Source organism: Typopeltis vanoorti, chromosome 8 (genome assembly GCF_054136105.1).
Source record: "Typopeltis vanoorti isolate ZY-2024b chromosome 8, IOZ_Tvanoo_1.0, whole genome shotgun sequence".
Taxonomy (NCBI): Eukaryota; Metazoa; Arthropoda; class Arachnida; order Uropygi; family Thelyphonidae; genus Typopeltis; species Typopeltis vanoorti.
The window spans coordinates 15,385,075-15,408,749 of NC_143556.1; the positions used below are offsets into that span (position 1 = coordinate 15,385,075).

The 23,675-nt window shown below is 34.6% G+C and overlaps 1 protein-coding gene across 1 annotated transcript in view; it reads right to left on the reverse strand.

Annotated features, from left to right (window-relative positions):
- Positions 1 to 1,222: 1,222 nt before the first annotated feature.
- Positions 1,223 to 23,675, reverse strand: part of LOC150103752 (endoplasmic reticulum chaperone BiP-like) — an 89,945-nt gene continuing 67,492 nt past the window's right edge. Inside the window, exons 6-8 of the mRNA XM_090396529.1 lie at positions 18,800 to 19,037; positions 14,236 to 14,393; positions 1,223 to 1,830 (exon numbers count right to left, since the gene is read on the reverse strand). Of these exons, the coding sequence (XP_090252655.1) occupies positions 1,267 to 1,830; positions 14,236 to 14,393; positions 18,800 to 19,037 (960 nt within the window). The 3' untranslated portion in view covers positions 1,223 to 1,266. The remainder of the gene's footprint in view (positions 1,831 to 14,235; positions 14,394 to 18,799; positions 19,038 to 23,675) is intronic.

Here is a 23,675-nt window from a genome sequence, read left to right on the forward strand (position 1 = left end):
ATTACCATTGATATTGAAATTTCATATCTAAAATTGAGCTAGTCCTGCTAGACTTTGCTATTTTTGGCTTAATAAAATAATATCCATGAAAACTTTAGCATTATCATTAGTATTCCAGTAAATCAAGCATTCTAGAAGTGAAAATATGAATATAAAAGGATGTCAAGAAATGACATACTAAAAACAGTTAAATTTGCACCAATTTTGAGATACTTCAGTTAATAAATTATTACAGAGATAAGATAAAACTTGATTGGCAATTTTTCTTTTGTTTTATTTTATAAAATTTACTTATTCAATTAAAAAATATATTATAAGGTGGTAAACGAAAACAGATCACATTCAGAAGTTGAGAAGAGGTAGTCCAAAATCCCATTCATGAGCAATTTAAATTGTTATAGAATGTTTTGAATCTTATGGGAAAAAATGCTCATCAAAAAGGTGAGGAAGGAGACGAGTGAACAATTTAGAAAAAAAAAAAAAAAAAATATATATATATATATTAAACACAAAAGATTATTTTAAATTACCTGGATATTTTAAGTTACTGAGTAGAAATTTGAAATTCAGCATTGTTAATTGTAAGAAGACAAAATTAGGTATAAAACAAAGTTAACAGTTCAAGAAAATAGGTTATTCTATATTAGCATTAATAAACATGGAATGTTAATCTGATTATATTTAATCCAAACTACAAATTGATTGGCTTATAACACAAAACACATCATGCATAAGAAAAATTTTAGTTCACTTATCAATTTTTAATTAATATCAATCAATCACCTTAATCAATATTTAATATCTTGTTATTCCAGGTAGATAGTTATATTATTTAAAAATAAATAATAATCATGGTTCTTTAATTTATGCATACTACACACTATTTATCAGGCTGCTATAAATGTTTAAGCAGCTGTTTGTGTGTGTAGTTTAAATGGCTAACTAATTTTGATACCATCACAAATTTATATTAAACGTGTTATATTAAAAAATCACTAGCTGCAAATAAATGAAGCAATTGGGATATTATAACAAAGCAATTTTTAAAAGTTTCTTATTCAAAATGTGTATTAAAGATCTCCCATGTAACAAATTTTATAAAGTAATAGTTAGCCACCTCTTATGTTATTTTACAGCTTCAGTTGTATAAGTATTATATTGTGCAGTCATTGAAACCAACTTCTATAAATAATCTTCATAACTTACTTCAGCAAGTCCTCTAAACTGTTTATTACTTTATTTTTTATTTCAAAGAAACTGAAAAATTTATAATTCATCTTTCAAGTCATCATCGTCATGAGTGCCACCTGTTCCAGCATATAATTTTGCAATTATTGGTTGAATAACCTCTTCCATTTCTTTTTTCTGCCTTTGGTAATCGTCTGCATCTGCATCTTGATTATCTTCAAGCCATTTTAATTTCTCTTCAATAATATCTTCAATTTTATCTTTTTCTGATGAGCTTAATTTTCCACCAAGCTTTTCTTTATCACTGATTTGATTTTTAATTGAATAAGCATATGATTCAAATTCATTTCTTGCTTCAACACGCTCTTTTACTTTCTTATCTTCCTCTGAAAATTTTTCAGCATCTTTAATCATCCTTTCAATTTCATCTGGGGTTAAACGATTATGATCATTAGTTATAACAATTTTTTCTTTATTTCCAGTTCCTTTGTCTTCAGCTGTGACCTTAAGAATTCCATTAGCATCTATTTCAAAGGTCACCTCAATCTGAGGCACTCCCCTTGGAGCAGGAGGAATACCATTCAAGTCAAATTTTCCTAGTAAGTGATTGTCTTTTGTCAGCGGGCGCTCTCCTTCAAATACCTAAAAGTGTAGAAAAACATGAAACAAATCTACTACAAAAATATAATTTTTTAAAAGACGATTTAAATTATTATTCAAGATCATTCTAGTAAATGAAATGCTCAGATCATAAAAATGATTCTGTCTCCAATTTTTGGAATTACTCTAAGATTAATATTTATCTTTCAAGAAATCATTTATCCTTTCAATTTCATATGAAGTTAAATGACTATGATCATTAGTCATGACAGAGGACTTAAATAACACTAGCAAGACAAGATTATGGTTTTAAAAAGGAAATATAGACAGGGAAGCTCTTGAAAAACAAGTAAGGAAGTCAGCAAATTTGAGTGCCTGAGATCTATCATTAATGTAAAGAATTGCTGTTCAGAAGACATCAGAAGGATATTAGCAGTGGCTAAAAATACTACAATGTTTGGTATTATGGATGGTGTAAACAGAAGAGGTAGACTATATAGAGAATGGATAGACGACATAAAGGACTGGTGTGGAATGGATGTACAGAAACTGCAACACTGTGCACTGGACAAAGAAAGGTGAAAGAAGACAGTGAAGGAGGCATCAGACACCAATGGGCTGTGAGCCCGTGGTTCATGATGATGATGATGATGAAAACAACAATCAGAGATTTGTCTAAAATCTGGAAGGATAGCATACCAAGAAGCTTGTACCACCATTACCACCAAATGTGTCACTGACTGATGGCAGTCAACAGATAGAAGAAATAGAGGTGCTCAGTACAGGATGTATACAATTTTATAGAACAGAGAATAACTCAGAAGATGTACAAAAGCTGAGTGATGTCATAATGTAGTAAAACACATCAATTTTTGGTCACATAACTTTATTACCAAATGACAACACTGATGGCATGATACATCACACCATTTAAAAATGATGATTTCCAATGTGCAAGACATTTAAAAATGATGATTTCCAATGTGCAAGAGTGAGCATGTGCATTTTGGTTTGAGGAAACAAAGTTGCAGCAGAAGTTCAGAAGAATTTCTGCACGCAACATGGCAAAGAACCTCTTAGTAGACTGATGCTGTCGTAGAAGAAGTTCGGGAAAGTTTCCAGAGAAGCCCTTGAAAGTCAACCAGATGGGCGTCTCATCAAATTGGAATTCCACATGCAACTGCATGGCAAATTTTACAACAGCATCTACATTTAAGGCCTACAAATTTATCCTCATGCAACATTTTGAAGAAAGATGATAAGATATGCCAGAATTTCTGTACAGAAATGATCAATAAGATACAACAAAATGAGGACTTTTTGGACATGATAATTTTCAGTGATAAGTATTTACTTGCCCACTTTTCACATAAGTGGGCAAGAAAATACTCACAACTGCAGAATCTGGAAAAGTGAAAATCCACATGCCATTGTAGAACATGTTTGTGGCACCCCAAAGGTTAACGTTTTTTGCATCATAAGCAATAAGAAAGTGTATGGACCCTTCATTTTTTCAAAGTCTATCATTACTAGTAGTGTATCTGGACATGCTACAAAAGGTACCTAATACCACAATTAGATGACGATGACCGCAATGGACACTTACATTTCCAGCAAGATGGAGCACCTTCTCATTACCTGACAGACATAAGGTCAACACCTGTTTTCCAGGCAGATGGATTGGTAGAGGGGCATCTGCAGCATGGCCACCATGTTCCCCTGATCTTACACTGTCAGATTTTTTCTTATGGGCTTTGTGAAAGATTGAGTGCTTGTACCACCATTACCAGCCAATTTGGATGAGCTGCATTCCAGAATTACTGCTGCCAATGCTGAAGTTTCATTTCACCATATATGCTCTGCCATGTGTGGCAGGAAATTGATTATAGATAAGACATCTGCAGAATTACTGGAGGCAGCCATATTGAACTTTAACTGTCTATGTTGAAACTTCAAGTGTTATGCTATATTTGCACAGTAATAAAGATTGTTCATCTATCGCTGTTTACCTTCTAATATCATTCAAAGTTGTAAACCCCTCTATCCTTTTGAAACACCCTGTATATTACAGAACCTTAATGCTAACACTGCCGTAGGGTTAGATGGTATACTGACCCATGTGTTACGATAATGTGCAAGAGAATTAGCACCTCCTCTGACCAAACTGTTTAATTTAAGCCTCAGTTCTGGTAAAGTCCAATAGAGTGAGAGTGAAAAGAGGGGGGAAATAATTCGCCTGCATAAGGGTGGCTCCAAGACAGAAGTAGCAAATTATAGGCCAATCAATATACAGGAATGGTGATTAAAGTTTTGGAGAAATTGATAAAAATTAGAATCCAGGTTTCTGTCCACCCAGAGTATCATGTTTCTGGGTGGACAGAAACATGATACTTTATAAGGGGAATCATGCTTTTGTGAAGGGGTAGGTCTTGCCTTAGTAACTTACTTCTATAATAAATTAACAGTGAAGTTGGATAAAGGAAATCCTTATTTAGTGATACTGCTGAACTTTGCAAAGGCATTTGACGGGATTCCACATGGAACTCTATTGCATAAATTGGAGCAAATGGGAATGGATCTGAAGCTGCTGATTTGGATTAAAGGGTGGCTGATGGACAGATATCAAAGAGTGGTTTATGGAAGAGCTGAATCTCTAGGAGAAGGCAGGTGACTAGTGGTGTACCTCAGGGTTCAGTACTTGGTCCTCTGTTGTTTATTTTGTACATTAGTGATACTGAAAACAATTTGACAGGAAGTATCTACTTGTTTGCTGATGACAAAATTGGAAAGAGTGATAGTCAATGAACCCAGGGGCGCACCTAGGTGTGCATGGGAACTGGCAATCCCGGGGTACCCGAGCTGAAGATACCAAGTCATGGGGGTATAACCATTACATCTGGTTGGAAGGAAATGTCCAAACCACCAAGCTGCATGGAAGGCAATGGAGAACCACCATGCATACTTTTTCTTTCTCCAAGTAATGATGAACAAGTCAATACGGAAGAATGAATTACGCACAAGAACAGATAGGATCCGTGGGTCTGATCTTGTGCAGTATGCTACCAGGGAGGGGATTTGTATATCTATGTTGGAAACCCAGGAGGATAAGACCTCAAATGATGCTGCAGGATCAAAGCCTCCAGGAAATTCTGGAGCTAATGTAAAGACACAACATAAGAAAATGAACCCCAAAGAAAATACAAATATGGGCACCTGGAACGTTAATTCAATGTATCAAGCAGGAGAGATGGCCAATGTAATCAGAGAAATGAAAAGAATGAAGATATCAGTTCTTGGACTCTCAGAAGTTAGATGGAAAGAAAGGGAAAGGAGATATCAAGAACAGACAATGGATTTAGATTTATTACTCAGGAGGAGAAGAACATCAAAGGGGTGTTGGAATAATGTTGGATAAAAGGGTAGCCAATATAGTGGAGGGATACTGGCAGAGATCTGAAAGAGTGACTGCTTTGAAAATAAAGGCCAAACCTAGAAATATCCTCATAATTCAAGTATACTTACCAACAACAGATCATACAGATGAAGAAGTTGAAGAGATCTATCAACAAATAGATGAATGTTTACATTTGAAAAATAACAAAGATATACTGATAGTAATGGGAGATATGAATGCAAAGATAGGAAAAGGAAGAGAGGATGGTCTGGTGGGCTCTTGGGGTTTGGGAGAAAGAAATGAAACAGGAGACAGACTGGTGGAGTTTTGCAGAAAACACAAATTGATAGTGACTAACAACTGGTTTCAACAACATGAGAGAAGACTGTATACTTGGAGAGCATCTGGACAGAGAGGTGAAGAAATCAGAAATCAGATTGATTATATATTAATTAATTCAGATATAGAAATGTAATAAAAAATGCAAAAACTTATCTGGGAGCAGACTGCAATAGTGACCATAACCTGCTCACAATTAAAATAAAAATCAGACTAAAATGCATAAATAAAGAAAATGCAACCAGGAAAATAAGAATTGATGGACTAAAAAGAAAAGATATTAGAGAGAAATATCAAGCTGAATTAGAAAATAAGATCAGCAGTATTGATACTGACAGACCCCTAGAAGTAATCTGGACTGATCTAACAGAGAAAATCAAGGAATGTGCTAAAGGTCTTCTGGGTGAGGCAGAGAGGAGAGGAAGGAAGCCCTGGATTACTGAGGAGGTGATAGGAAAAATGGACGAAAGAAGAAAATGGAAGAATAAGAACAAAGATGAAGCCCAAGTCAGGTATAAAGAGATCAATAAACAAGTAAATTCATTATCTATATGGATCACATTATGAAGGAATGTGGTATTAAACCTGATATCAAAATTGGAGATGTTAATGTCAGCTCTTTGCTTTATGCGGATGATGTTATACTTCTAAATAAATCCGCTACAAGTCTGCAAGATTCTCTGACTAAATTGAATAGCTGTTGTAATAGATATGGTATGAAGGTCAGCAATAAAAAGACAAAGACAATGAAAATAGGCAGAATCATTGAAAATATCAACTGTGTTGTGAATGGAGAACCTGTGGAACAAGTAAAACATTTCAGTTACTTAGGCACAATTTTTACTGAAGATGGTAAACTAAATATAGAAATAGACAACAGAATCAGCGAAGCTGGTATCGTGGGAAGTCAATTGAATAAATTCATATGGAATAAGAAAGAAATTAGTCGGAACACTAAATTAGCTGTATACAAGACTGTGTTCAAACCAGTTTTAACTTATGGATCTGAGAGCTGGGTCAGAAGTAAAACACTTGACCAAAGACTAGAGACCGCAGATATGAGAGTCCTGAAAAAGATTAGAGGCGTGAACAGATGGCATCAATGGCAATATCATATTAAAAATGAGGATATTAGGAAAGAACTTGACATTGTCAGCATCCAGGAATGAGTTAGCAGAGCTAATCTCAGATGGTATGGTCACTTAAATAGAATGGGCGAAGAAAGATTAGCAAAACAAGTGTTCTCTGCCAGGTTGGCAGGAAAACGACCCAGAGGAAGACCAAGATATAGGTGGATTGATATGGTACAAAGTGCCTTAGACGATAGAAATATAAGATCTGATAATGTTGGAGTTTTGACAAGTAACAGACCGATTTGGAGGAAAATTGTAGATAGGAAGTTAGTAATGATGTAATTTTTTCATGTAGTACTGTCATATCCTGTACACCCCTTGAGGGTACATGGCAGGAATTTGATGATGATGATGATGATGATAAACAAGTAAAAATCCTGGCTAAAAAGGCAAAAGAAGACTGGCTCAATCAGGTCTGCAAGGAAATAGAGGAAAATGACACAGCAAAGGATATGAGAAAGGTCTATGAAGGCCTGAACTTGATTTCAGGGATGAAGAGAAGGATAAAAATAGTGCTTTGAAGGATGATGGCCCAGAAATTAAGGAATGGGAAACTGAAGCAACCATTAAAAGAATAAAGGATAGGAAAGTTCCAGGAGTGGATGATATTCAAGGAGAGTTACTGAAGAAAGCCCTGATTGATTCAGCTAGAGAGGCATGTGGTGAAGTTGTCTGCAAGGATAGAAAAATTAGAACTCCATGGTGGACACAGGAAGTTAAACAGGCAGTGAAGGAAAAGAAGAAAGCATATCAAAAGTTCCTGGCAAATAAGTCAGCTTGTGCTCTTAGAGAATACAGAGATGAATGCAAGAATGCTAAACACTGTGTAAAACTAGCTAAACAAAAGTCATGGGAGGACTTTGGCAAGAATATAGAAAATAAATATCAAGAAGGTGGCAAAATATTCTGGAGGTTGTTGAAGAAGCTTAGGATTGGAGGAAGAGTGCTATAAAAGGAGTTAGAGATGATAAAGGTGCCATGAAAACAGAAGAAAAAGATATCCTTGAAGGATGGAGTAATTACTTTGAAAAACTGCTAAATGAAACAAGCAGTGATGACAGCACAGTGGTAAAAAACATTGACCAGGCATGCAGTCAGGAATACATATCCATACTTGAAGTAGAAAAAGCCATCAAAGGCTTAAAATGTGGAAAGGCAGCAGGAGTAGATGATATTCGACCAAAAATGCTGAAGTATGGTGGTATAAAAGTTTTACAGTGGCTGCACTGCATAGTTCAGAAAGCCTGGACAGAGGGATGAATTCCCGATGATTGGAGTAGAGCTCTCATAGTACCAATATATATAAAAAGGGAAATAAAACTGAATGTGAGAATTACAGAGGTATTTCGCTACTAAGTGTTCCTGGCAAGATCTATGCAAGTATACTTGAGAAACGGTTGAGAAGAATTGTAGAACAAAAGCTTGGTGAAGAACAAGCTGGATTCAGTCAAAATAGAGGCTGTCAGGATCAGATTTTCACTTTACGACAAATAGTCGAGAAAGCATGGGAATATAACAAAGATCTGTATTTAAGTTTAGTCAATTTGGAAAAGGCATATGACAAAGTGCCAAGAGAGAAGCTATTCAATACGCGACAGTTATATGGTGTCAATGGAGCATTTATATCAAGCAATACTTAGTCTTTATTTGAGTTGTAAGTCAGCAGTTAGAATTGAAGGAAGTACAGGAAGATGGTTTAATGTTAAATCTGGTGTGAGACAAGGATGTACATTATCCCCTCTGTTATTCATTATCTATTGGATCACATTATGAAGGAAAGTGGTATTAAACATGATATCAAAATTGGAGATGTTAATGTCAGCTCTTTGCTTTATGCGGATGATGTTATACTTCTAAATAAATCCTCTACAAGATTCTATGACTAAATTGAATAACTGTTGTAATAGATATGGTATGAAGGTCAGCAATAAAAAGACAAAGACAATGAAAATAGGCAGAATCATTGAAAATGTCAGCTGTGTTGTGAATGGAGAACCTGTGGAACAAGTAAAACATTTCAGCTACTTAGGCATGATTTTTACTGAAGATGGTAAATTCAATATATAGAAATAGACAACAGAATCAGCAGAGCTGGTATGGTGGGAAGCCAATTGAATAAATTCATATGGAATAAGAGAGAAATTAGTCGGAACACTAAATTAGCTGTATACAAGACAGTGTTCAAACCAGTTTTAACTTATGGATCTGAGAGCTGGGTCAGAAGTAAAACACTTGACCAAAGACTAGAGACCGCAGATATGACAGTCCTGAGAAAGATTAGAGGCGTGAACAGATGGCATCAATGGCAATATCATATTAAAAACGAGGATATTAGGAAAGAACTTGACATTGTCAGCATCTAGGAATGCGTTAGCAGAGCTAATCTCAGGTGGTATGTCACTTAAATAGAATGGGAGAGGAAAGATTAGCAAAACAAGTGTTCTCTGCCAGGTTGGCAGGAAAACAATCCAGAGGAAGACTGAGATATAGGTGGATTGATACGGTACAAAGTGCCTTAGATGATAGAAATATAAGATCTGATAATGTTGGAGTCTTGACAAGTAACAGACTGATTTGGAGGAAAATTGTAGATAGGCAGTTAGTAATGATGTAATTTTTTCATGTAGTACTATCATATCCTGTACACCCCTTGAGGGTACATGGCAGGAATTTGATGATGATAAAAATATTATGAGAATTTTGTTCAGAATATACAAAACTCAAGAAGCCGGGATCAGATTTGAAGGAGAGGATACTGAATGGATCCATTTAAGAAAGGGTGTGAGACAAGAGTGTGGGTTGTCCCCACTCTTTTTTAATGTCTATAGTGAATGGATGATGAGGGAGGCCTTGGAAGATCTGAAGGATTGAATAAGGATAAACAGACACCTGATAAATAATATAAGATATGCAGATGACATTGTACTTATGAGTGAAACAGAGGAAGGCTTGCAAAGAATTTTGAACAGACTGAACAGGATTGGAAATGAGAGATATAAAATGAAAATAAACATTCAGAAGACAAAAGTGATGAAGATTTCAAGGAAAGGACATGATGGGATGGAAATCACTTTGAACGGACAAAGAATAGAAAATGTAAAAAGTTTTGAATACCTTGGGAGTTGGATAACAGAAGTAGATCTAATTATGAAATTAAAAACAGAATTCAAAAAGCAAAAGCAGCATTTTTTTCAAATATACCACATATTAGAAAATAGAAATCTGAACAAACAGCTAAAAGTAAGAATCCTCAAGACAATGATCTGGAGCGTGGGGACGTATGAATGAGTCCTGGACAATCAATAAGGAGATGAGTGACCGATTGAATACATTTGAAATGTGGTGCATGAGAAAAATGGATCGTATCAGCTGGACTGAAAGAGTTAGCAATGAAGAGGTTCTTAAAAGATTCAAAATGAAAAGAGACTATATGGCAAGTATCCAAAGAAGAAAAATAGTGTTTACAGGACATTTGATGAGGGGTTCTTCTGGAGAGCTTCCCAGAATAGTATTGCAGGGGATGGTGGCAGGAAAGAGAGGAAGACCTCGACTTCAATGGGTCTTCCTCTAACATTAAGACAACATCAAAGATTGGATGGGCATGAATCTTTCAGAAGCAACAGATAGAGAGGCATGGAAGCAGACAGTTCATCAGCTGCAACCCTCTTAAAGAGGAGGCTACGGGATTAGATTAGATAGTCAATGAAAGTGATGTAGATATCTTGCAGGACGACTTAAATATGCCTAGCAGTATGGGCTAAGGTAAATGGCATTTTCAGTTTAAAGTGGCTAAGCATAGTATGATGGACTTCAGGAGGATTAGATCACATGCCGTGTACCATATTAATGGAAATAAACTGCAAGAAGTTTATTTGGGGGTTACTGTGGATAGAGAACTTAAGTTTAGAGGGCATATTGCAAAGGTTGCCAAAACAGCAGATCAAATTACATGGTTGTTGAAGAACACGGTTACAAGCAGGGTGTGAAGGGTTTTTGTATGAAGGTCTGTGAACTCCAAAAACTAGCTGATAAGCATAAGGAAGGGGATATGTAGGTGTATATAAGTTATTAAATGAGTTTTATAAGACTGATGCTGATGATTTTTTTTTTTCTGTACAGTGTAGGAAGGGATCATCCCTGGAAACTGTGTAAGAGTGTGGTTAACAAGGGTGTTATAATTAGATTTTTTGGTTAGAGGATGGTGAATGCGTGAAATGCGTTGCCAGAGGTGGTTGTGAATAATGCTTCGTCTGTGAATGAATTTAAGAAGTATGATAGGTATTGCGTGAATAACAGTTAGTGTGTCAATGTAGGGTTCCCACGATGAGTCTTCTCACTTCATAGAGACACCGTTATAATAATAATAATAGATCTATCTCCATAGGTAATCACAGTTGGAGATACTGGATATAGCCATTTTTCAATAGAACTTATGGATGTGAAACTTGGAACCTAAAGAAGTCTGATAGGAAGAGGATAGCCACTTTTGCAATGCAATGTAATATTACAGGAGACTGTTGATGATCTCACATACTGAAAAGTTGACAAATGGATGGGTGCCAGAAAGGATCAGTAGAAATTTGACTCTTTAAGGGTACTGACAGAAGAAAGCCAAAATAGTTAGTATTCATTGAAAGAATAGAAGGAGGACTTCTCAAAACAGTAATAGAAGGTAACGTTCCAGGAAAAAGAGGAAGCAATAGACCCCCTCAATGAAATGAATGGACGGAGTGATTGGTCTTCATAAAGCACATAACAGGACTACCTGGTAAGGACTGGTGTGGATATCACCGAGGAGTGGAGTAGCCCTACAGCATCTGATGATGTCCAATGAATCTATGGATGGAGAACAGTTAAACCTATTGCTTTATGTAAAAAAGACTTAAAGTTGAGATGTCTACTACCTTTGTTGACATGAAAAGTAAAATGTTCACTTTACTCTTAATTCAAAAATAAAATGGTTTCAGAACTGAATGAAATGTTTTTCATAAACATCTTAGATGAATTGTACTTACGTTGTAGAGCTACCAGGAAAATAGAAACACCCACCATATTATTTGGTGAATAGATATCATCTGTAAACTAGTTTTCAGCTCTTATTCACCCTGAATAAGAGCTGAAAACTTGAATTCAAAATGATACAAAATAACTATTTCAGCTTTGAATGCAAAATATTGTTGCTTTCAAATAATATTCTTGTTTAATCCTTTATCCAAGTGTAAATGTACAAAGTTTGCACATGAATTATCTTCATAACCAGGCTACTTTTATATAAATGCTGTCAACTTCACATCGATTGTCTCAGTATCCCATAACGCAAAAATGTTATGAGAAGGACCGCTACCCAAACTGGTTTCAATCTTTATTGGGGTCTCATCAGTAGAAGTTAGACACAAGAAGACACCAGGATTGAATCAATGCATAAGTCATATATTTTCTATACATAGTAAGTAAAAGGCATTAACTTATTATTATTATTATGAAAATACTCTGGATCAGAGATAGCTATTGAAAGTTTTGTCACTTATTTACAAAGGATTTGATAAAGAATTAAATAAGAAATTATATTCTTATTTAATCCTTTATCTGGATGTAAGCAAACCAAGCTTGTGCAGGAAGTAAGTCAATGTGATATGAAATCAACAGCCTCTATATATGAGTAGTCTAGTCATGAAGATACTTCATGTGCAAACTGTTTGCTTACACTTGAGTAAAGGATTAAACAAGAATATAATTTGTCAAATATAACTTTGTAAACAAGTGAAAAAAACTTTCAACAACTAATGCAAATTATGTTCATTCAGAAAATATGTGCATTAGTATGATACAATACTAATGTATCATAGGTATCCATCCATGTTATCAGATGGACACATCTGATAATATGGTAGTCTATAGTGCTTAACATATGCTAGGTTGCATGATACTAAAGCAAGTTAATAGATGTGTGTGTACTTTATGTGAATCCCACATAGGGTTGGAAATCTAGAGTACATTAATACCAATGAGGGTTAAAATATTAGGACCTCCAAGTTAGAGACCAAACACAGAATCATCTCAGGCCTCTTTAAAAATCAGAATTGTGATCTTATATCATGCCAAAAAATTATCCGCCAACTAAGACTTTTATGTATTCATGACACAGTTTTGATGGTACTGGAAAACATAGACACTATCCGGGCAAACAATAATAAAGAAGAACAAAACCAGCAGAAGATATAACTTCACAGTGGGTAATGTCTGTTGGAAGATGATGTTCTATTAGTATACACAAATCCATTGGAATGCCACTCTTCAGTGAAAGTCCCATTTACAGATGCTTAAAAAGATATACTGCTGCCAAATTTGTCTAAGAAATTACCAACAACCGTTTGATGCAACCAGCATTCCAATATACAAGGTGACTACCAAATATACAGCCATGGCTCCCACAATTTGGCATGAGAATGTCCGCATATGCCATGACTCAGTTACAAAAGTGCAAATTACTTACTTGAGATCGCTCAGATCACGATTGTATAAAATATTGGTGCAACGCACAGACAGTAGTCAAGAAACTAAAGTGATTATAATTTAAGTTCATTATTGTGAACTCCCAGTTTGTGTAAAATTACCAGAAAAGTAAGTTAACCTGTTCTCAATGTGCATTATATCTAGTTTTTTTTGAGTTAAATAATTATGCTAAACCATTAGTATCCCAATACTAATGTATCATAGGTTTACAATCTTTCATGGGTGAAATTCAATATTAAAAAAAAAATATGTACTGTATTATTATTGAAAGCATTATTTGTATTTCACATACAAGAAACTACTTTTCAATAGGCCAGCTGAGAGAAAAATTTGTCTTTTAAACAAACCATCACAATCTAGGAGTTTGAGCTGTCACTGAAATGATCAATTTAAAAGCATGTAAACACAACAATACTATATATGAGTGGGAAAGTGGTTAAGGAGAAAGAAGGAATCTATTAAGTTTCTTGAATTCATTGAGAAAAACAGTATATGGAAGGCTGTTCCAAAGATGTTGGTTCAATATGTTTGGAATGGATTGTGTATAGATAGTGATTATGTTCTTCTTACAGGACTAGAAGAAAGCAGAGGAACAGTAGTGGTCAATCAGCAAAGCAATGCCCATGAAAGTACCTTAAAAAAATAATACAGAAACAGAGCACTTGTCAGAAAGCAACTGGAGAAAGTCTGTGAGAGAGGTCATCTATTACAGACCACCCTCTTCTATATGCCATCTAGTAGTATAGTAGCAGTGTTTTGAACAAAGAGAAATACCAAGTTTTTTGGAGATTGAGGAGACTATAGATATGATGTGTTTATGACAGAATAAGCTAAATGTGAAAATCATCTGAGGAAGAAAAGACTTGTCCCGATTGGAAATCTGAACATTACTAAAAATAAGAGAAAGTAAAGTAGGATCTTTCTTCTGGATAATAAGACAGAAGTGCTTTAATAGCATTGAAATTCAACAGATTATGTGCACGTGCGCACACACACACACAAATGTCAGTGACCATTAGATACATGAAGTCAAACTATAAAAAATAATATATTAAATCATGAACATACCTGAATAGTGACAGTGGGTTGGTTATCTGCAGCAGTGGAAAAGATCTGAGATTTCTTTGTTGGGATTACTGAATTTCTTGGAATTAACTTAGTCATAACACCACCCACAGTTTCAATACCCAAAGTTAAAGGATTAACATCCAAGAGAACCAATTCACCTAGGTGAGAATTAATCAACAATATCATTACGATGAAATATTTTTTCAGTGAAAATGTAGCATTGATATATCATATTTATGTATAAGGCCCTTCTTTTTTGCTAAATTATCTTCTTCGCATTCACAGCTACAGTTTATGCATACTATAATTTCAACTTAAATTACACTACAAGTCCAACACTAGAATACTAAGAAAATTGATTTTGAATAATGAAATTAGTAATATATGAGTACCACTTTTGGCCCAAGTTTTAAATACTTTCAATCAGTTCATGATTGTAGATCTGGAGTTTGATACCATTTTCTTCTTTGAAATGCAGGTGCAACAGTCAGTTAAAATGGAGAGTGTGTCAACCATAAAAACAACTACCATCAATATACTGTATTATATACATTAGGCAGGCATGCCTGCCTAATGTATACATACTACAGTAAAGTAAGTTTAAGTTGATTGGTAACAGCAGGTTGCTTTTTCAATTTTTATTGAAGACTTTCATGTTAAATGAGAGTGCTTGAATAATGTTCAAGCACACTCATTGTTTTAACAGTATTTATTCATAGAAAATCATCATACAAAAACAAAGTTATCTTAATTGAACTTGAAAGGTATTTCATGAAATCAACTGCCAATTTTTATCACCAAATGAAATATCAATATGTGAGTATATGTGTAATTATATATTTACAAGTATGCCCCATTATATGACTTTCGACTAAATAAACAGAAGCTTGCATTACTGACCATCTATACTTTTCCCCACCCACAAAAAAAAATTATACTTGAAAGAAATTATAGTTGACTCTTGAACAACATGGATTTGAACTGCACGAGTCTACTTATAGGTGGATTTTTTCAATAAATATATTGGAAAATTTTTTGGAGATTTGTGATGATTTGAAAAAACTTGCGGATGAACCTTGAAATATCGAAAAAATTAAGAAAAGGTTAAGTATGTCTTGAATACATAAAATATATTTAGATACTAGTCAATTTTATTATTTACTACCATAAAATATACACAAATCTATTCTAAAAAGTTAAAATTTATCAAAACTTATGCACACAAACACTTATAGACCATATACGGTGCCATTCACAGTTGAGAGAAAGGTAAACAAATGTGAAGATGTAGTATTAAATCATAACAGCATAAAATTAACTGTTCACAAAAAAAAAATTTAACTGTTATTAATTAAATCGTTACATTTATTTAATTAATAGGCATAAAATTTTATCACAATTCATTCATTAGTGTATATAGGCTGGGCTACTGTGAATCAAGTGTATTGATTATACTTGGCTACCATAAAGTAATGATACTGCTTCTTCATTATTAATGCATGTATCGTTATATCTGTCAATAAATATGAATTTACTTTTCACATTATCTTTTCATTTTCGATGTCTAGTGTATGTAATACATATAACATCTACAGTTTTTGTATCATATAAGACAATACTGATGCAGGTACTAACAGATAGAAAACCATCTTCAGTGCAAAACAACATGTTACAATTTACATGCGACAATGAGTTTTTTTGTTTTTTTTTTAATGTTGATCCCACACGTGAAAGATCACAAGACCATAATAAGAGTGAGAAGTTATACTCAGTGAGTATAACTTCTCAAACAACAAAATGAGTACAACTTCTGAAAAAAAAAAAACAACATGGGGGAGATTGTTCCAAAGAATAAAGGTGGATAGAAAGAAAGAAGTCGATGAGAAGTTAGTTTGGTGTGTTTGAAGCTGGACAGTGTAAGGGTGTTGGCCAGTGGCTGCTCAAGTTCTTCTGTGGTTAGAAGAAAGTAGATGAATGACAGTAGCCAAGTTAGAGGAGCAATGCTCATGAAAGCACCTATAGAAAAGACACAGTGCAGACAGGGCACCTATGATAAAGTGACTGAAGGGAGTCTGTGAGGTATGTAATTAGATAGAAAAAGACCAAAATGTAAGTGGAACGATGCAGTAAAAAAGTGCCTTAGAAGACAGAAATATAAGTTCTGATAATGTTGGAGTTTTGACAGAAAACAGATTGATTTGGAGGAAAATTCTTGATCAGAAGTTAGTAACAGTGTAACTTTTTCATGTAGTACTATCATACTATCCTGTACCCCTGAGTTTTGACAGAAAACAGATTGATTTGGAGGAAAATTCTTGATCAGAAGTTAATAACAATGTAACTTTTTCATGTAGTACTATCATAATATCCTGTACCCCCCCCCTCCTGAGAGTACATATCAGAAATTTGATGATGATGTTTATGTGTCAAAAGTACACATACTGGCCACTGAATTAAAAACTTTTATTTAATATCATGTTGAACCTCCCTTAATTTGAATTACAGCACATATGCAGTTTGGCATATGTTCCACAAGATATTGGATTGTATCTAAGTCCAACATACATTTCAATGACTGTTGAAATGTTTTCACTTGGTTATACTATAAATTAAAGATGCCAAGAAAATATATTCTTGGCATATTTAATTTAAAGTCCTGCAATGTTGACTTTTCGTCCATGAAACAACCGTCACCTGCTGGATAAAAAGTCAACATTGCAGGATGGAATTGATCGGCAACAATGTTCAGATATTTCTTGGAGGACACCTGCCCTTCCAGCAATATCAGGGGAACTGTTCTGTACCAACAGAACATGCTCCACACCATGAACAGAGCCTCCAGAACCCTGAGTTGTGTTTATAAGGCAAACTGGGTTCATTGCTTCATGAGGCTCTAGCCAAACTCTACCTCCCATCGGTACAAAACAAGGTGTACATTGACTGGTCGGAGCACGACTTTTTCCACAGTCTTCCAGTGTCCCTGACACCACTGTACACGAACTTTCCAGTTCTTTACAGAAATCAGTGGTTTCCATATAGACATGCAAATACCAGTAACAATCCTCTTCAACATTAAACACCTGGGATATCTCACCTTTTTGAGAAACCAGTCAGCTCTGCTGGTTTCAAAATCATGGCTTTAGCCAACCAGCACCCACAATCAGCCCTTTATCTAACTCCAAAAGATGCTTTGTTTTTCCCATTGTGATCGACACTATTAATGATCGCTGACCAGCAGCATTCTTAAACAGTTGCCTAGAACACGTAGTGATGCATGTGACCAATTATGTATGTATAAAATATGTATAAATTTAACATAGTAAAATTTTGAGAATGTCTGTGAAAAAAAAATATATATATATATAAAATATATTTTAAAAATATAATGTATTTAATAATATGTTTTTGGAGAGCAAAAGTACTTTTGAACATTGCAATATTTAAAAGGCAAATATTGTTTGCCACTTCATTATAAAATAAGGATATTTAACATATAAAGTGCCAACTAAGAATTATTTCATATCTTTTTTTTTGTTTTTTGTGCAGCATATTAGTATACTAGTCCCACTAGAAATTTTCAACCAGTAATATAATCACACAAATTCTGAAAACACCTTTACTAAAGAAAAGTTCATAGTTAGTGACAAAGTAAAAAATGTATCAACAATTACATATTTGTGAAGAGAAAATACTACAAACTTATTGCAGCCAACAGCAAGTTTACAAGTTAAGCCAATGGCAGTCAACGTGTTAACGTTATTGCTTCTGTTGATTTGACATTGCATGCAAGTTCATTGCTCAGCAGTAGGGAATTGTTTTTAGCTTAAAGTTCTATACTAACTATTTTTCAAGTCATTATATATATATCATGGGGGGGGACATCGCAACTCATAGACAGGATACCTCTGTACTCTAGAATCATGTGTAATTTACTTCATTACTCATCCTACAATAATTAACTACACCACTCACAGGCAAAACTCTTTTAATTATTAGTTTTATTTTATTTTATTTATTATTATTATTATTTTTTAACTAATGGATTATTTCCCTTATGTTCCTTGAGTGAAAGCCAAACAGATGTCAGAAATCATTTTAACACACATCAATGCTGACAGAACATACAACACAAATTGCCAACCTACCTCTTAAACAAGCAGTATAAAGACATTGTCTCAACTTCATGATCCACATAATAATCGTCAGCTTTTATACATGTGCTGACTTCAAAAATTTCTTCCAGTTTAGTATAGCATGCAGCAATAAATTATTGATAAGGCATTTTACAATTTAAATTGTTTAAGATTCTTTCAGTTCAGTTTCAAATGAATTTTTGCTTTGAAACTTTTATACCTATTTCTTCTAATTATATACATCTGACTCACCAAACGAATTATTTTACAAGGATGTCTGAATAGTTTTATAATCAGAATGCACAAAAGCTCAAGAAAAAATAAATAAAAGCATTACTTTCAATAAAAAAATGCCAAAGATGCTAAAGCAGAGCAATTTTTTGTTTGGCTATACATAAACATAACTAAACTGTATGTATAGTCTGTCCTACCTGTATCTTCTTCACCACTCAAAACACCAGCTTGCACTGCAGCTCCATAGGCAACAGCTTCATCAGGATTAATTCCACGTGATGGTTCCTTACCATTAAAATATTCCTTAACCAGCTGTTGAATTTTAGGAATTCGAGTAGAACCTCCAACCAAAACAATTTCATCTATGTCTTTCTTTTGCAAATCAGCATCCTCCAACACTTTCTGAACAGGTTTTAGAGTAGAGCGAAATAAATCCTTTAAAATAAATTTTGATGTTAAGTTATGTAACTCAATTGGAACAGGGTACTTTTCATGTTCATGTTAGAACAATCAATTATACAAATTCAAAAATTATAACACCTAATCCAATTAAACACTTTTTTGAAATTTAACCCAAACTTAAACTTAACCAAATTCTGTATTGAATTTTTCATGATAATTTCATATAAAAAAATTAACTGTCAGTATGTAGGTAAAACTTTAGGTTTAACAGATATTGATAAAGATCATAAAATTATATTATTTTTTATTAAGAATAAGATCATCAAATTTGAAAAGCAAAACTTAGGAATTAAATTTTTTCATGGAGAAATATGAAGTAAAAAATGGATCTATAACAATTAGTGGAGGTAAAAATTTTTTCTAATTAAATTTATTTCATTAGTCATTTATAAACTACAAAAACATGTATGGTGATGTTCATACTGTAACTTATTTCAACATATAGAGCGAAAAAAAACACATAACAGAGGACAAGGCACTACAACTAAAATCCCACATTCCTAATACAAATAAGATAATATCCATGACCTATTTAGTTATATTTCTGCCATAGAGATGGGAAGAACTGTTAACATCCACCTTGAAGAACTGGCTCACGAAGATGCCCGATACCAATACCATCCTTGGAGCTTGACAAGTGTGGAGCACCACCCTTCTTGTGGGACAGGAGGTCTGGCTTTGGCCAGCCAATGGCACATGCTATTTCCTCCTATAAGGGTTAGGAAACCTATCAGCACCCTGATAGCTTTTCTTGCTCATTACAATGGAAACAAATATTATAAAGGAACTTTCCTCTCTTAGGATAGTACCACAAGAAATACCATCGTTAGTCTTATCATCATCGACTCTACCTGCTGTATCTTTTAATTGTGACCAAGGTCCATATCCCTTTTCCTACTGTCCTCAATCTTTCTCCTTTGCCAAAAGTCTGGGTGTTCATCGACCATCTAAACATGCTTCTGGAACTAATGCTCTTATCTCTGTAGGATGGGCCAAGGCTAGACCCCAGAAGAAGAGCAAATTCTTGCTTCAAGGGAGGTCAACCTATTAAATGCTAGTGAGCAAAACATCAATACAGCTCTTTCATCAGTTCTACCTTATAGTTCCATTAATGCTAAATCACATAGAAACTTGGAAAGTTATAGATCGTTACTTAAGACAATGTGGGAATTAGATGATTTTATTTAACAATTTAGTAATGATCAGGAATTCATGCCCCTTATAAATACATATTCTTTAAATGAAATTTCTTTAAAATCTTATTTGCTTCAGCCTTAAGGATATTATTTCTAAACACTCTGTTTAATCAGACTTGTTTAATAATAAACAAGTCTGGCACTCAGCAGGTTAATCCTATGGAGAGCATCAGAGTGCCCTCTTGTAAAAGAAAGAAAAGAGAATATGTTCACATGCAAAATATGCATAAGTAAAATAGAGGTGCATCAGTAAGATTAATATGGGAAGGAGAAGTTAATCAATTCTTCTGATTAGTTTTCAGATTTTGCAGCATTTTGGAGGCAAGTATTCTCTGCTTCACCACCTGTATTTCAGCCTAATAGCTTTGATTGTCCTTCATTGCATTCAGATTGTCTTTATTATATGTTACATAATAAAGACAATCTGAAGCTGCCTTTCCAGAAAATTCTTCTGCTCCTGGTCTTGATAGTTGTACTGCAGTTAAGTTGAAGACTATTTCTCTCAAGATCCTACAGGACATGTTGAGTATTCCTCCATTGCTTAAAAAGTCAAGGACTATTTTCATGCCTAAAAAATCAAATATGACTCATCCATCTCAATACAGACCTATTACTATAGATCCTATATTACACAAAATATTGGTAAAGGCATTTACATGAGATATTTCCTCATGATGTTAAGCAGAGAGCCTTCATTCCTGCTAATGGACGAGATGAAAATATCATCATATTAACTGCTTTAATTTCTGAAGTTCATTGATTGCAAATTCCACTTATGATTGCTTTGCTGGATTTACAGAAAGCTTTTGACAGTCTCTCCCATACTGCTATTCTTGAAACACTTTCAAGGAATGGTTGTCCTGTTCTTTTCAAGGATTATACAGGCAGCCCTCGGTTTATGCCAATTCACAATAAAGGCAGTTGCCTGCATGTGCTTTCTTACTATAGTGTGGTTGACTGAGAAACGACGTTAGCAGGCACTCTAGTATTTGAGTGTTTGCCAAGCTACTACGACATATATGTATCAAACTTAGTTTTAATGTTGAATCTACCTAATTGTTCTATTTAATTTTTTTTTATGTACATACATATTTAAATTGATAAAGTAAGTAATTACTTACCATGTCTGATAATAGAAGTGCAGAAAAATTAGCAGAACTTGGTGTTAAGAGGGCGCGGAAATCAATCACACTTGAAAAGAAGATGGAGGTGATTCGAAGAATGGAAGATGGGCAGACACGTGCTAATGTCTGTAGAAGTATGAACTTTCCTCCATCGACTGTTACTACAATTATGAAAAATGAAGATAGAATAAAACAGTCTGCTCAACAATCTACGGCAGCACTAAATGCAAACTGTACGTTATAGGGGTTAAACTTCATGAAAAAATGGAAAAATTATTATCATTATAGGTGGATGACTTGAATCAGAAAAACATTCCTCTGATGCAGGCTGTTATAACTGAGAAAGCAAAAACAATTTCTGAGGATCTTAAAAAGACAGATGGGGGCGAAGAAACATTTTTAGGAAGCAAAGGTTGGTTCATCAAATTATGTGGTGAGGCGGCAAGTGCAGATGTTGTGGCAGCAGCTGCTTTTCCTAAAGAATTTCAAGATTGTGTAGAAAAGAAAGTTATCCTCCTAATCTCATTTTTAATGTTGATGAGACTAGAACCTACTGGAAAAAATTGCCATCACGCACCTTCATTTCCTGTGAAGAACGTTCTGCTCCAGATTTTAAAGCTACAGAAGATAGACTTACGCTTTTGTTGGGTACAAATGTCTCCGGAACTTTGAAGCTTAAACCAATGTTGGTGTACCATTCTCAGACACCACGTGCCTTCAAAGGTCTAAAAGCCATGCTGCCAGTCTATTGGAAATGGAACAAGAAAGCTTGGGTTCCACAAGACGTTTTTATAGATTGGTACACAAATTATTTTTGTCCTACCGTGCTTCGCTTCTGTAAAGAAGATGATTTGCCAGCCAAAGCATTGCTTCTCTTAGATAATGCCCCTGGACATCCGCAAAACCTTGCTGAAGTAAGAATACCATTGGTTTTCATATTGTTTACATGCCCCAAACACAACATAGCTTTTGCAACCGATGGATCAGGGGATTATATCAATCTTCAAAGCCTATTACCTCCGTATAACATTTATGGAAATGGTAAGAGTCTTGGACACTTCAGGAAAAACAATTAAAGACGATTGGCGGTCATTCGATATTTTGAAGGGCATTAACAACATCGAGGCGGCTTGGAACGACATGTCAGCAAAGTTTTAAAAGGAGCATGGTGAAAACTTCTTCCAGCATTTATGCACGACTTCGAGGAATTAGAGCAAGAGGAGAATGTTACAAGCTTGCACAAGAGATGGGATTGTACGATATTACAGCTGAAGATGTGTCAGAAGTCTTAGCGAGCCATGATAAACCCCTTTCCAATGAAGACTTAAAAGAATTAGCTGAATAATTAAGTCAACATCCAAAGGAGGAGAAAGAAAACAAAGAAGGTCCTCTGAGAGATATGAAATCGGCCGATTTACAGCATATCCTTGCAAGCATAGAGACATTGACTGATGAACTCTGCGAAATGGACCACGATTATGAACAGATTGCAAATGTAAAAAGGAGTGTAATCGCATCTATTCGACCTTACACTGAACCCCTCAAAGAAAGAAAAAGAAAATCTAGGCAGTTAACACTGGATACTTTTTTTTTAAAAAAACGCAGGTGATCCGAAACCAGGAACTTCAACATAGAAATATGTAATACCTTTTCGAAGTTTCATATTTTTTGTATATAATTTTTTGTTTTCGTTATTAATAATTTTATTTTAACAAATATATATGTATGTATTATCAAAGCTTTAAATATAATAATGTTACACATACTTCATGTGCATATTTTTTGACTGGGCAGAACATAACTTCATACCTCCCATTAAAATTGGGTTTTTTATGCCTGTTTTTTTCAGGAACGGAACTGAGGCGTAAACCGAGGGCTGTCTGCATTTTTCTGAGTTATATAGTAAGTCATCTTGGAGGTTTATTTTGCACTTGATTAGACTATAATAAATTTAGTTTAATCCTTTATCCAAGTGTAAGCAAACAAAGTTTGCATCTGAAAATATCTTCAGGACTGAGGTAAGGTGGTACATCCCTTGGCAACTCGTAGCAAAGGCGGACCAAGCTCTCATCACTTCTTATCTCAGTATCTCCCATAATGCAAAGCACATCTCCTTGCAGACATGTATTCGACCTTTATTGAGGTCTCATCAGTGGGAGGCAGACCCAGAGTGGTGATACTAAGGCAGAAGCACTGGAGAGGTCATATTTACCTATACGAGTTGCCAACCGGTGTACCACCTTATTGTTAAATTACTCTGGATTTAGAGAAAGATGTTGGAGGTTTATCTT